The sequence below is a fragment of the Haliotis rufescens genome, unplaced genomic scaffold (assembly GCF_023055435.1).
Source record: "Haliotis rufescens isolate VD_foot unplaced genomic scaffold, xgHalRufe1.0.p SCAF_72, whole genome shotgun sequence".
NCBI lineage: Eukaryota > Metazoa > Mollusca > Gastropoda > Lepetellida > Haliotidae > Haliotis > Haliotis rufescens.
Window position 1 is genome coordinate 1,576,426 of NW_025964364.1, and position 12,581 is coordinate 1,589,006.

Sequence of the window (12,581 nt, forward strand, 5' to 3'; positions counted from 1 at the left end):
TTTCTTGCCTGGTCACTGCATGTGTGTTCATCTTTAGCTTGATGACGCTGTGAGCCTCGACATCGAAGCGACGCTGATGCAATACACCAGGAGTGTAAACACAGTTAAACGCTTGTTACGCTGAATAACCTCAACGTTTCTTAACGATGTTTATGGAAGTCATTGTATTAATTGTACTGATAACCTGTACTCCGTGGACTACAGAGAGCTGCATGTGATCGAGTCGTTACGACCCAATTAACAGTAAAAGCCTAACGACATACACAAATGCACAATGGCCAATACAACGCTCGATCGCACCCGGTTCATTCATGGATGACACCCGCCACAGAATGATTGTATTACACAAACAATGCCTGCCAAGGGGTAATTTGATGTAATTAACTTCAAAATACGTCAAGTATAGATAGGTCATTCAATGCTTGTAAATTGCTTTGTGAGCAAAATGATCTACGCTGTTCGTATTGAAGTCTGCGGTGCCGGTTCAGTGTTGGTCGAGTGTCAATCCGGTTGATATACATTCACCCCTAAAGAAACGCAAACCATAGAAACATATATAGAAGTATGTAAGTTAAGAAGATATATTTCCACTGTGTACCAATTAATGACAAAACTAACAATCAGTCAAGTGTTACCACATTGTCTTTATTCTTATCACGATGCGCTCCACGTGATTATCCAACTTTACAGGCCAATCCTGCACGAGACAAATGGTGCATCTGGTTTGTTCCCACTGTGCCGGCAGATAATTCGGATTAATTAAGATTAATCAAGTTAATCCGGATTAGCCGCCATGCCTTCCTGCACTGCTGGCAGCAGCCACGTACTAATTAGCTATGGTGAAAAGTGTTCACGAAATTTGTTCACAAATGTCAAGGATGAACTTTCGTGATATGAATTAAAGTGTCATATGTAATTGTGAAAAATTTATTTATTTGAGTGAATACTTTTAATCAAACATGTATAAATTAGTAAGAACATCAAGAAAAAATCCCAAATTCTATATAAGCAACCCCTAAAGCCCCCCTCTTGGGTTGCACACACCACTTTCGCCCCTTTCGGAAACACATTAAATGGCCTGACCGGGCCCGTGTGCGAGATACGCATCAGTCGGAAAGCGCACGTTAAATCTCCAAAGTAAGTAAGTAAGTAAAGAAGTGCATCATTTCTTCATTTCATAATGGCAAATGACTCAACAGTGGGTCGAGGTAGAGGATAGAGTACTTGGAAACATTTCGACACCTTTGGCCCCAGAACCACTATAACCATGTGGAGGGGTGGCACTCCAGAATCAATAAATGACAACCAGCATTTACCGAGTTATCACTTGATTCAATCTGAACAAACGATGACGGGAGTTACGATAAGCCAATTGGAATCGGATGGTAGAGAACGACCCAAAAAGAAGCAGTACCGCCATCTGTAATATCAAACGGCGATTCCGTCTCCCATCTTGTTGGGTTGTAAATTGTTGTATGTCTGAAATCAATAAATGTACGAAATTGTGGTCAGTGCTCCTTTTCGATTGGATCAGAACTTGCCGGCACGATAATCCCCATGTTAATCCTTCTATTGTTAAAGGGTAGATTAGCTAAAATACCCTAAAGAATAGCTGCCGGCACAGTGAGAACACCCCGTGCATCTCGAGTCATGGAACTATGACGTCACATGTGATGCGTTTCGTGAGGGTCGATTCACTCATCAAACCAGGATCTAATATGTATTGAATATGTGTAATTCTTCGTAAATAAATCAACATATATATGTATTCGCGTATCTTTTGTCGGTGAGCATATATACTAAACTCTGTTTTTTAAATATTTAATACACCGCCTCCGTGGTCTTGTGGTAGAGCGTCCGCCCGGAGAGCGGAAGGTCCGGGGTTCGATCCCCGGCCGCGTCATACCAAAAGACGTTAAAAGATGGTACTTGTTGTTACCCTGTCTTGCGCTCGGCATTAAGGGGCTAAAACGAGGACTGGACGGCTCGGAATCAGTATACTGTGTCTGAGTGGGGTATTCATGTTAAACTGCGGCATGGTATCTCAGTGAGCTAGCACTATAAAAGTACTAGTACAAGCAGCCACACACACACGAGTACATGCACGTCGCTATATAAGTGCAATAATCTTGGACGCGACGTTAAACCCCATTTCACCTCACCTCACCTAAATATTTAATACTTATACATCTGATGAAATCAGTTGTTCATATGTATATATATTAACTTGCAAAACGAGGCAACACTACATTTAAGTAGTTTAGTCGGAGAGGCGCATAGCTGGGGGAAATTAAAATATAAGCAATCATATTGCAGTACTTACATTTCTTAAACACTCATAACGCTCAAACACAGTCAGGCCAAGGCAACATATCTAAAACAGAGATATCACGAAATATCCTTACCACGTTCTGTACTTTACATATTTTAAGCATAAAATAGTTTGATTATTGTGATCAAACCAAGGCATCCTTATAAAATATAAATTGCCAATTCAAGATAATAACCTCTCAATATTGTCCATTGAAACAGATTCCATTTGGCGTAAAGGGCCATTCCAAAGTGGGAGAGATGTGACAGTCGGTATTGACAATCGGTATTGGGAGAGATGTGACAATCGGTATTGGGAGAGATGTGACAATCGGTATTAGGAGAGATGTGACAATCGGTATTGGGAGAGATGTGACAATCGGTATTGGGAGAGATGTGACAATCGGTATTGGGAGAGATGTGACAATCGGTATTAGGAGAGATGTGACAATCGGTATTGGGAGAGATGTGACAATCGGTATTGGGAGAGATGTGACAATCGGTATTGGGAGAGATGTGACAATCGGTAGTGGGAGAGATGTGACAATCGGTATTGGGAGAGATGTGACAATCGGTATTGGGAGAGATGTGACAATCGGTATTGGGAGAGATGTGACAATCGGTATTGGGAGAGATGTGACAATCGGTATTGGGAGAGATGTGACAATCGGTATTAGGAGAGATGTGACAATCGGTATTGGGAGAAAAAGTATAGATAATCGACGTGAAAATTGTGAGAAATCTGGCAAATACCAAACGTAACCCCCTGTAATAAAATGGACTTGTCCGACATTGTATATCGATTTTTTTTTATTACTTTGCATAAATATATATATCCGTCCCATTTTCTCGTCTTATGTAAAAAGGTTGCCTGTTTTCTTTTTTATATTCTATCCACTCTGCTAAATATAAATTATAAAGATCTACAGTTAAGTTAAAAAACTATATTTTTCAGAATGTACTCTTATGCAGAGAAATAATCTGTTATTTTATCGAAACAAAAGTTATGCAATGTACCCAAATTAGAGGTTATGAAATATTTATTCAATGAATAATGGCAGAATATGACGATTTGAAAAGAAATTGAATAATAAATAGATCAATATTATCATACATATAGTTCCAATCGTTGCGATGACGGCATATTTTGGCCTAGATATGTTCAATATTGGGATACTGAGAATGGCAAATATAGCCCTTCGTACGTTGACCATCACTTTTATTTGAATAATATTGAAATGTCATGCAATACGAAAGGCAAGATATAAATAAGTTTAATTGAATAAAAATATTTCGAGCTGAGTCGTGTGCTCGCGTGCACAGGCCTCTGGAATTCTTACATTGTATTTCCTTTACAACTGGTATTATATATGTCAGTGTTGACAGGGTTGAATAATAGATTTACGCAAAAATATAGTTAAGTAAATACTTCAACAAGTCGTTTAACTTAAATGACCACATGTTACATGGTATGTGTAACATATTTTCATTGGCGTCATAATAACGTATTGCGTGTGAGAAAGTCTATGAAAATATATTCGGTTGATATGAGTCGTAAGGAATCATGTTCATACGGGCCCATCAACCGGTCACGTGATGACCACAGTTTGTTGTTGTGAAGAGGACAGCCATATTGGTTTATACTTCAATGATGAGAATGGAATGTCAACTCTTACGGCGATGTTTTCTGCCCACTGACACATCTTGTTGGCATCATGCAGGAGAATGCTGAAGTGTAGGCTTTTCTTGTGTTGTGCATGTCTTTATTTTTATGTGTTTATTCTCTCTGGACATAGTCGATGGCTAGCAAGGTGCAAGTTGCCAAGTTCCCGGTCCACACGAATGACTTTAGCGATGTCCCTCGACTAGGGCCAATATCTCATGGACATTGGAATATGGAAGAAAATGAGATACTTGATCGGTTGAATGATGATAGTTCTAAGAACCGAGTGGAAATTCTTGAACAGTTGATTATCACTGTCAAACGCAATGGTGGACGATTACCGTACACCGAGCCCTTGTCAATCTACAAGGGATTAGCACAAGCGCTGTCAGATTCAAGTTGGGAAATTCGCCTAAAATGCATTCAGCTGTTGAACGAAGTCATTCCTCATGCAAAAGAGGATCTGGACCATTTTATGGCTCCAGTCATACACAAGCTGATTCCCAATATTGGGGACACCAAGGTGACGGTCAAAAGGGCTGTCATTCAAACTCTACATGTGTACATGAAATACACACATGATGTTCCTGCCCTTCTGCGAGGAATCGTCCGCATCGGCCTGGAAAGTGACGACAGTAAAGTAAGAAAGGAAACAGTAAGTGCCTTGCCTGTGATTTTAACAAAAGAGTTTGCGCATGAGAACTTTTTTGATGTTATCCAGTCTTTGGCTAAAAAGTTGCTGGATTCATCTGTGGAGGATAACCTACAAGATTCATCTTTGTTCACCCTTGGCAAGATTGAGGCATTAGTTGGAGAAAGAGAATTCAGCAACTACCTGCAGAAGTTATCTTCCCCATTGCGTAACTACTACTTGAAGTTGTCAGGAAAGCAGGCAAATGGATTCAGTGAAACTCCAAACCCGACCCCCAGACAAGGCCCTAATCCTGTGCACAGCAATCGCAGATCAGTGCAAGCATATCCAGAACCAGAATTAAACTATGAGATTCCATACCAAGGAAACATGCCTTTCGGTAACCTAAATGGGTCTATTCAGCAAGAACGACATGCTCAGTATATGGACAGTCTTCATTTTGGTATTATTCCTAGTCATGTGATGAACCACATTAATGATCAGGAAAATTTTCGCACTCGTGCACAGGCAGTTGAGGAACTTAAGTCTATAGTAAATGGTCTTGAAGATTATGAACTTGCTGAAGTTCTCATGCCAGAAATGGCACCGTTTATTAACTTTCTTGGCCAGCTGCTTGATGATTCTAACTTTAAAATTACAAGTGTTACACTGGAAATTCTTTTCCTTCTTGTAGAGAAGCTTAGGAAAAATGTAAAGCATTTTTTAAAACCACTGATCTCGGCTCTAGCCAAGAGGATGTGTGATAACAAAGCAGTTGCTCGACAGGCTGTGATGAAAGTTGCTATCAAAATGATGCAGAGTTATGCCCCAAAGCCAGTATTACAAATGATCGCAGAGAACTTGAAGCATAGAAACTCGCGTGTTCGACAAGAGACGATCAATGTGATTATTGCTGCTCTTTTGACTTTTCCCAGTTATGATTTTGACCTTCCATCCATATGTCAAGTTGTGGGTCCAACATTAACTGATGGGAAGAGACAAGTGCGTCAGGCAGCCCTGGAGTGTTTTTCAGTCTTGGCCCAGGCAATGGGATCAGGTAGATTACAGCCTCTTGTCCATGCTGTGGATCAAGTGGAACTCACCACTGAAGGTGAAGGTCTCATGGCGGCAGTACAAGCTCGTCTGGCCCGGAGACAGCTTCCACGGCTCAATTCTGATGGACTTGTGGAGTATGCTACTCCGATTCCATCATCGGCAACCCATCGAACCCCTCCTAACATGGCCCAAGGTGCAGACATGGAATGGATCTTGTCTGTGAGTGGCACTGGCTCTGCAAGATCATCCAGATCAGACCCACACATGGAGTTGGAGTCTGTAACAGGGTCGGCACGCTCTACCCCAGCGGTTCCAGACACGCCCACCTCAGCCCCCAGAAGGTTTATGAGTGCAGGGAGGGGCAGGAACAAGTTCCCTTGGGAGGAAGAAAAGGATGAGAGGGCAAGGATGTACGAGGGACCCCCTGGATCTGCACCAACACAGGTAAGTTGACCGTAGAATAATTCTTGATAGTTACCTGAAAGAGCATTGTATGTTTGCCACAACTGGTTATGCAGAGCAATTTGTATTTTAGTATTATGGTTAGTGGTGGGTATTGGCCTGGAATATTTATTGCAGTAATGTTTCCTGTATTGCGATACTTGCCACAATATATTGCATGCATTCTTTCATCTGTAATTTGTTATGAACCTGAAAAAAACCACTTTCCTCTCATGTTTTTGACAACTTCGTATTATGTGGGATGTTGCTATGGTCATGAAGCATTATATACAATATTTTTTGCCACAGGAAAAACTTGCTTATTTCTTAATTTCTGTTTGAGTTGTCACCAGTGTAAAATCTTGCACCAATATGATATGCCTGATTTTGAAAAAACAAAATATACCGGTATTTTCCGAACGTATTGTGGTGTGTATTCATTGGTATTTCATTTCGTGGTATACCAGTAATATCGCGCACCTCTAATTATGGTATTTGTTCCTGGCAATAACGGAATGGGGCAGCTATTGGCTTTCTGTGGTAATCAATCAGGAGTATAACATGTGTTTTCAGATTGTTGAGTGTTTTGTCTTTTTGATGCTATAAATATCATTTGGTACTAACTTGGTTGGTGCTTTCGTTCGTTGAATTTCTTAGTCCCAGACACTTAAATTGAGTGGACACATGAGTTAAACCATACCAGTCTTTCATCAGAATTGCAAATTCTGGAGTAAGCTTGGGAAAATACCTGGAACTGTGAAGAAATGGTGGTTGGGCATGGCGATTTGGCAGATTGAGGATGCTGGTACCCCAGTGGCATGTGCCATTGTTACACATTGCAGTCAATGGTTCATCTGGCCCAGACTAGATACATGGGTCTGTGATCATACAGCTTGTATAGTGTGACAGTACACATTCACTTACTCACTAGAGAGACGGTCCCAAGAAATACTCACTGGTTCACTGGCTGTGTTGAATCAAATACTCATCACCACCTGTAAATCTGTTTATCAACATTATACATAGAAATGTAGTCTTTTATTTTCCATAGCAGTGTCTTTAATTGTTTGATAGGCATTACTTAGAAGTTGACAGATGACAGTGTAGACACAATGTATGGATAACAACTTCTTTATTACTGTAAAGAGACGTTTCGGTACAGATTCTTACACCGTTGTCAAACAAGACTGAATGATGAACATGGTACAGAATATATACAGTACAGTGTCAGAAATTGGCACTAGTCCTGTAGTCCTTGTTATAGGACTGGTGGACTAAAAATGTTATTTTCTACCCCTGCAGTAGGTGGAGGATTAACAGTAACAACAATTACAGTTGCAGCATGTGCATACTGAGTAGGTTAAGTAAAGATTGGTTGGTTAGTTGTTTTACGCCACACTCAGCAATATTCCAGCTATATGACGACTGTCTGTAAAATAATCAAGTCTGGACCAGACAATCCAGTGATTGACATCACGAGCATCGATCCACACAATTGGGATACAATGACATGCATCAACCAAGTCGGTGAGCCTGACCACCCGATCCCGTTAGTCGACTCTTACAACAAGCATCACCTTTTACGGCAAGCATGGGTTGCTGAAGATCTATTCTACCCCGGATCATCCCATACCGGTTTAGTGATGACCACAGAAGAATATGTATTTAATATGTAACAAAACACCAGGTGTGTTTATCGTCTCCCTTAAACAAGGAATACATTGCAACAATGCTGTTTATAGCCTAATGTCTTTGTTGACACAAGTCATGCTACTGCATGGCTTGTAGTTGTCATGGTTGTATATCCCCTGTATATTCCATCTTGCATATCTCACTTTGATGAATAACAGACGAGTTCAAGTAAATTATTTTTTTTCAGATATAGTTGTAAATAATTGATTATAATGACCACAAAAATGAATTCAATTCATGAAGGCATCACAGACAATGCGAGTGAAGCATAACAGCCCTCGCAATGACATTGTATGTCCTAATCAAAAGCTGGTAAAGATCACGAGGATATCCTATTACCATGATTACCATTTGTGTCCACCAACATCACTGCAAGTAGGCCATGACTTAGTGCAGCCTCTACTGTTGTGCAGAATTTAGTTTATTGTAAATTCACTTATGATGATGATAATAATGACGATGATCTAATGAAAAGGACCTCAAGTGTATAGTGTAGTCTAAAACAGGTAGGACAAAAAGTCGAAGTGATAAGAACCAGGGTGCCGTTGTACAAGGCGATCGTAGCACTAAGGTGATCGTAACTCCCATACCTTAACATGGACTTGGGCTTGCAGATAAGTCCCACACTACAAAAGCACAATGCCCACTCCAGTTAATTTCAGCAGCGCTATTTCAGACTAGATAACCTAGACTGTACTGTAGAGAGAAATATTATACGTATAGTAGCACCAGCAAAGAATATGACCTGACTAGTGGATTATGACCTGGTCATCGATGAGTACCAACAAGTTGAGTTCATGGTGTTGCACATGACATGATTCGTTTTGAACGAGAGAAAGAACCATTGTACAACGTCATTATTCCTTTATCTGGTCAATCCTCTTCATTAAATGGGTCATCAAGATCAACCAGCCCCACCTGGGGCTGCCACTAGTAGATATAATTGATACGGACAAAATGTGGAATAATATGAATACCATGGGGTTGAACACTCACAATCTGTTTATGTTCATTATTCAGTCAATCATTATTGCTCATTCATTAACTACATCCAAGAATCTCCCATGTTTCTGTATACCACTATGAGTACCGTATTCAACATAACAAGCGCCCAGGGCGCTCTCAAAATTAGAAATAGGTTGGCTCTTATTGGAATATTATTTTGGTGAAAAACAACAGATTTGAAAGATCATAAATTTTGTGGTTTATGCTGACAGCCTGAAATGTTTATGTACCACAGATATATTTTTCCAGAATTTAATTTCCCATAATTGAGGATGCATATAACAAACGTATTATACACGAATAAATAGGTCTTGTGTACACTGATCAATCAGAAGGGGTGCTAATTGGGATTGTTCACTAGCCAATATATTAGCAAATATCACGGTGGATGCTTATTAGAGTGGGGCGCTTATTACGTCGAATACGGTATGTGATATCGGTCAGAGTTTCTCATAATTAACACAGACCGAGACCTATTAATCATTTTGCTACCCTGATTTGCAGGCGACCTTGAAGAGGCAGCCATCATTGTGTTGGCCACCTGTCATGTGTTTGATGTCAGTCCAAGGGCTTAGTCACACCATTAGATCATTTTGGGGTTGGTTTGTGGAAAACTTGGGTCGCTTTGACCTTTAGTCTGAAGTTGAGTGATACTTTGTGTAGTATGACAGGTTTGGTGAAAGGGATTTGACATGTGGAGAATAGGGCTTTGAGAAAGAATGAAACTAAAAGATTAGTGATTTTGCTTTGGTTATGTTGATGCATGGCCTAATCCTGCAGCAGAAAGTCATGGGTCTCTGTTCTGTTTTGTGAATTGCTTTCCTGCATTAATCATAGACAAGGCTACATTAAGTTTCAGTGAACTATTTGTACTGTAGTTCTGATCTGTCTACCACTTTGAACATATTGAACTTTTAAAATACAAAACTGTTAATACACATTTGGATATGTACTGTGTTTCCCCTGCTTGGCCTCAAGTTCTTTTGCCTCAACAACAGTTTCAGCCTTGTTCTACCAAATATTTGGAATGTTCGCTTGACAATATTTATGAGCAAATGATTAATTTCAATGATAAATTTCATATTTTCTGTTTAGATTAGATATGTCCAGACATACAGATGATAGATTGCTGATATTATTAGCTTTCATGATGCCCAAACACCAAGATGTCTTGAGTGATGTTTATATTTTCACACCCACCATCAATATGGCACTGTTGCTGGTAACTCTCGGTCCTTCTCCCCACCCTTCATTATCTCACATGACATCTTTTATCACTGCTTATTATCTCCTGTATGTGTTTTGATGGAGGTGGTTGTGAGTTTGTTACACTATAAACATGCTGGTGAAGCTACCAACAGGTAAACACCAGAAGATGCTAGCAGCCTCAGAAACTTGCAGGAGTCCTATTGTCCTTGTCCGTAAGAGGCGACTAACGGGATCCGGTGGTCAGGCTTGCTGACTTGGTTAATGCATGTCATCGATCCCAATTGCATGGACCGATGCTCATGATATTAATCACTGGATTGTCTGGTCCAGACTCGATTATTTACAGACCGCTGTCATATAGCTGTAATATTTCTGAGTGTGACTTTAAACAACAAACCAACCAATTTAGTCCTTGTCAAACTGCACAGTAGTAAAGGTATAAGGACTAGTAGACATTTATACTTTTTAAGGGTTTTTCTATATGTTATCATTATAAGGACTAGTGGACTAATGCTGAACTAGTCCATGTAACATGTGTTGGCCATAGATCTTATAAAGATGCATTTGTATTGGAAATTACTTCAAACTAGGGTTGTCATTGATTAAAATTGATATCTTGATCCCATAATATCATGATATATTGACGTATCGATGAATACTAAAGTTAATTATTATGTTAGTGAATAGATTACAGTTACTGCAATTGAGCGAGAAAATGATAATATTTAAATATGGCCAATTAAATGTTTAAGATTGAATGTTCTACCCCTTCATCTTAGTCATGGTAATCCAAGTAAATGTAAACGTTTCTGTGGCAGTGAATTATTGATTTAGTATAAATATTCATAAATTTGTATCAATACATCAATATCTTGTTGTCATATATATACGATGATATCCCTATTGGGCCATTTTCTGCAATCGAGAAATGTCTTCTTGTCCTGTGCATTTCATTACCATCGATAATTGACCAACAGTTAAACCGAGAACAGAGTCTCAGGGAAGTTTTGTAACTGAAAAGGAATAATAGTGGACAGCCTTGGACATTGTGATGACATACTGAAGGGTTGACATTGTGAGGACATACTGAAGGGTTGACATGATCACTGACATTGTGAGGACATACTGAAGGGTTGGCATGATCACTGACATTGTGAGGACGTACTGAAGGGTTGACATGATCACTGACATTGTGAGGTTACACTAAAGGGTTGACATTATCACTGACATTGTGAGGACATACTGAAGGGTTGACATGATCACTGACATTGTGAGGTCACACTGAAGGGTTGACATGATCACTGACATTGTGAGGACACTCTGAAGGGTTGACATTATGACTGACATTGTGAGGACAAACTGATGGGTTGACATTATGACTGACATTGTGAGGACATACTGAAGGGTTGACATGATCACTGACATTGTGAGGTCACACTGAAGGGTTGACATGATCACTGACATTGTGAGGACACTCTGAAGGGTTGACATTATGACTGACATTGTGAGGACAAACTGATGGGTTGACATTATGACTGACATTGTGAGGACACTCTGAAGGGTTGACATGATCACTGACATTGTGAGGACATACTGAAGGGTTGACCTGATCACTGACATTGTGGGAACACACAAGGGTTGACATTATCACTGACATTGTGAGGACATAATGAAAGGTTGACATGATCACTGACATTGTGGGAACACACTGAAGGGTTGACATTATGACTGATATTGTGAGGACACTCTGAAGGGTTGACATTATGACTGACATTGTGAGGACACTCAGAAGGGTTGACATTATGACTGATATTGTGAGAACATACTGAAGGGTTGACATTATGACTGATATTGTGAGGACACTCTGAAGGGTTGACATTACGACTGACATTGTGAGGACGTACTGAAGGGTTGACATTATGACTGATATTGTGAGGAAACTCTGAAGGGTTGACATTATGACTGATATTGTGGGAACACACTGAAGGGTTGACATTATGACTGACATTGTGAGGACATACTGAAGGGGTTGACATTATGACTGATATTGTGAGGACACTCTGAAGGGTTGACATTATGACTGACATTGTGAGGACATAATGAAAGGTTGACATGATCACTGACATTGTGGGAACACACTGAAGGGTTGACATTATGACTGACATTGTGAGGACACTCTGAAGGGTTGACATTATGACTGATATTGTGAGAACATACTGAAGGGTTGACATTATGACTGATATTGTGAGGACACTCTGAAGGGTTGACATTATGACTGACATTGTGAGGACGTACTGAAGGGTTGACATTATGACTGATATTGTGAGGACACTCTGAAGGGTTGACATTATGACTGACATTGTGAGGACGTACTGAAGGGTTGACATTATGACTGATATTGTGAGGACACTCTGAAGGGTTGACATTATGACTGATATTGTGGGAACACACTGAAGGGTTGACATTATGACTGACATTGTGAGGACATACTGAAGGGGTTGACATTATGACTGATATTGTGAGGACACTCTGAAGGGTTGACATTATGACTGATATTGTGAGGACTCACTGAAG

General features: G+C 40.0%; 1 protein-coding gene across 4 annotated transcripts in view; it reads left to right on the forward strand.

Moving 5' to 3' along the window:
* Positions 1-3,906: 3,906 nt before the first annotated feature.
* Positions 3,907-12,581, forward strand: part of LOC124116808 (TOG array regulator of axonemal microtubules protein 1-like) — a 75,186-nt gene continuing 66,511 nt past the window's right edge. For all 4 annotated transcript variants that reach the window (XM_046478322.2, XM_046478325.2, XM_046478323.2 and 1 more), the window contains exon 1: positions 3,907-6,104. In XM_046478322.2, coding sequence (XP_046334278.2) covers positions 4,110-6,104 — 1,995 coding nt within the window. In that variant the 5' untranslated portion in view covers positions 3,907-4,109. The remainder of the gene's footprint in view (positions 6,105-12,581) is intronic.